The 2,151-nt window shown below is 49.1% G+C and overlaps 1 protein-coding gene across 1 annotated transcript in view; it reads left to right on the forward strand.

Moving 5' to 3' along the window:
• Nucleotides 1-2,151, forward strand: part of FAM184B (family with sequence similarity 184, member B) — a 165,869-nt gene that overhangs the window by 141,511 nt on the left and 22,207 nt on the right. The window contains exon 11 of the mRNA XM_011948811.1: nt 984-1,137. Coding sequence (XP_011804201.1) covers nt 984-1,137 — 154 coding nt within the window. The remainder of the gene's footprint in view (nt 1-983; nt 1,138-2,151) is intronic.

Genomic DNA, 2,151 nt, shown 5'->3' on the forward strand with positions numbered 1-2,151 from the left:
TCTCTCCCTCTCTCCCTCTCCCTCCCTCTCCCTCCCTCTCCCTCTTTCTGTCTCTCTGACCTCTGCTTCCACCATGAACTCTTTTCTCACTGAGCTTCCTACAGCCTTCTGATAAAGACTCTTGTGATTGAGGCCCACCCAGATATTTCAGGATAATCTCCCATCTAAGATCCTTAATCACATCTGCAAAGTCTGTTTGACCGCGTAAGGTAACATGCTCAGTTTTCAGATATGGACATCTTAGGCGTTGTTTTTGTGCCTCTCACAGAAACCAACTTGCAGGCAGTGAAGAGACACTTATTAAAGTTTACCCAGGTGCTCACAGAACTTGCTTCGGGTGTTCGACACACAGTGGGACTTCAGTAAATAAATGTTTGTTGAGTGAAAGCATAAATGAACCAAAAATAAAAAGTAGGGAAAGAAAGAAGGAATCAATACGAACCCAAGGACAGAGACACAGCCAGTTCTCAGGACCAAACAAGAGCAGGAACTGAAAAGCTGTAGGGATCCTTCACCGCTTCCCATGTCATTTCTGCTCTGCTCTGCTCTGCACACCAGCCCTGGGCTTCCTTCACAGATGACCGCCTCCACCTCACTGGTCCTGCAGCAGATGTCAGATAGTTACCTTAGTGCTCCTGAGTATGGTAAATTTGGAGCCACAGAGTCAGTATCTGCCTGTCAGTCTCTTTTAATCTATCCCCCACCTCTTCATATCAAATTTACATTAAAGGAACTCTGATTGGCCCAGGTTAGAAGACATATCCACTCTGGCCCAATCAGCTGTGGAAGGGGGTGGGTTCACCTGGTGCAAAATGGCTGCTGTGGCCAGGCCATTGCTACAGCATTCTCTGTAGCCTAATAAGCCCTCCATGGGAGAGAGCAAGCGTTCAGAGCATCCTGGCTCAGAAGAGTTTGGCAAAGGAGTCAGGTATCCCACCCTTGTGCCCACTTTCATGCCTTCTTGTCCCCACTTTTTCCCACAGGCCACAGAGGAACGCTTGAAGAAGGAATCCAGCCACAGCCTCCAGATCCAACACCAGGCACACCGGCTGGAGCTCCAGGCCTTGGAGGAAAAGGCCAGGCAAGAGCTGCAGGAGGAGCGTGAGAGGATGCAGGCACAGCAGGCCCTGCTGCTAGGTATACACCCAACAGTGCACCAAGGAGGGCCTGGCCAGCTGCAGGGTCTGCACATAGAAACCAGCGACAAGCTGAGGGCCAGGGCTCCTGGGCTCTCGGACTCACAGGCCAGGGCTCCAGGTGTCTCAGGCTCACAGGCCAGGGCTCCAGGAATCTCGGGCTCACAGGCCAGGGCTCCAGGAATCTCGGGCACACAGGTCAGGGCTCCAGCATTCTCGGGCTCACAGGCCAGGGCTCCAGCATTCTCGGGCATGCAGGTCAGGGACAATCCTGGCTCTGCCACCAACTAGCTGTGAACCCTGGGATGGCTTACTATGAGCTTCATTTTCCTTTTGTATAAAATGGAATTACAATTGTCCCTACCACATAGGCTCACTGTGTGGATTACATGGGATATTAAATATAAAGTGCCTAGCATATAACATGAGCCCAGTGAATGTAGATACTATCATTATCATTATTATTGCATGTAACCCAGATCTCTGAGCCTTCATATGAGTTTCATGGCATTGCCTTAACCTCTCATTTCTGTTCTGAAGATTTCGGCAAATTGGGGGATCTTAGGCCTCCAGGCTCTGCTTCCTCTGCCTGCCCCCACATCATCCCCAGCACAAAACTCTGCCCCTTTTCAGTTGCCACATCAATAAAACCACTCACACAAAGCATCCTGGAAGTCAACACAGGTAGTTAAGATCTTTAGAGCCAAACTGCCTGGGTGTGAAGCTCAGCTCTAACATTCACTAGCTGTGTGACTTCGGGCAGGAAGTTGCTTAACTGCTCTGTGCCTCAGTCTTCCATGTATAAAATGAGGATAATAATAGCATTCACCTCACTGGGCCGTAATGACGATTACATAAGTAAATACATGAGAAGTGCTTCAAATAGAGCCTGGTATGTAGTAAGTCTATGTAAGTGTTCCCTGTTAAATTATGACTGAATACTTCTTTTCTTTTCTTTTCTTTTTTTGAGACGGAGTCTCGCTCTGTCACCCAGGCTGGAGTGCAGTGGCGCGAT

This window comes from Colobus angolensis, unplaced genomic scaffold (genome assembly GCF_000951035.1).
Source record: "Colobus angolensis palliatus isolate OR3802 unplaced genomic scaffold, Cang.pa_1.0 Scaffold284, whole genome shotgun sequence".
In the NCBI taxonomy this organism is placed as follows: Eukaryota; Metazoa; Chordata; class Mammalia; order Primates; family Cercopithecidae; genus Colobus; species Colobus angolensis.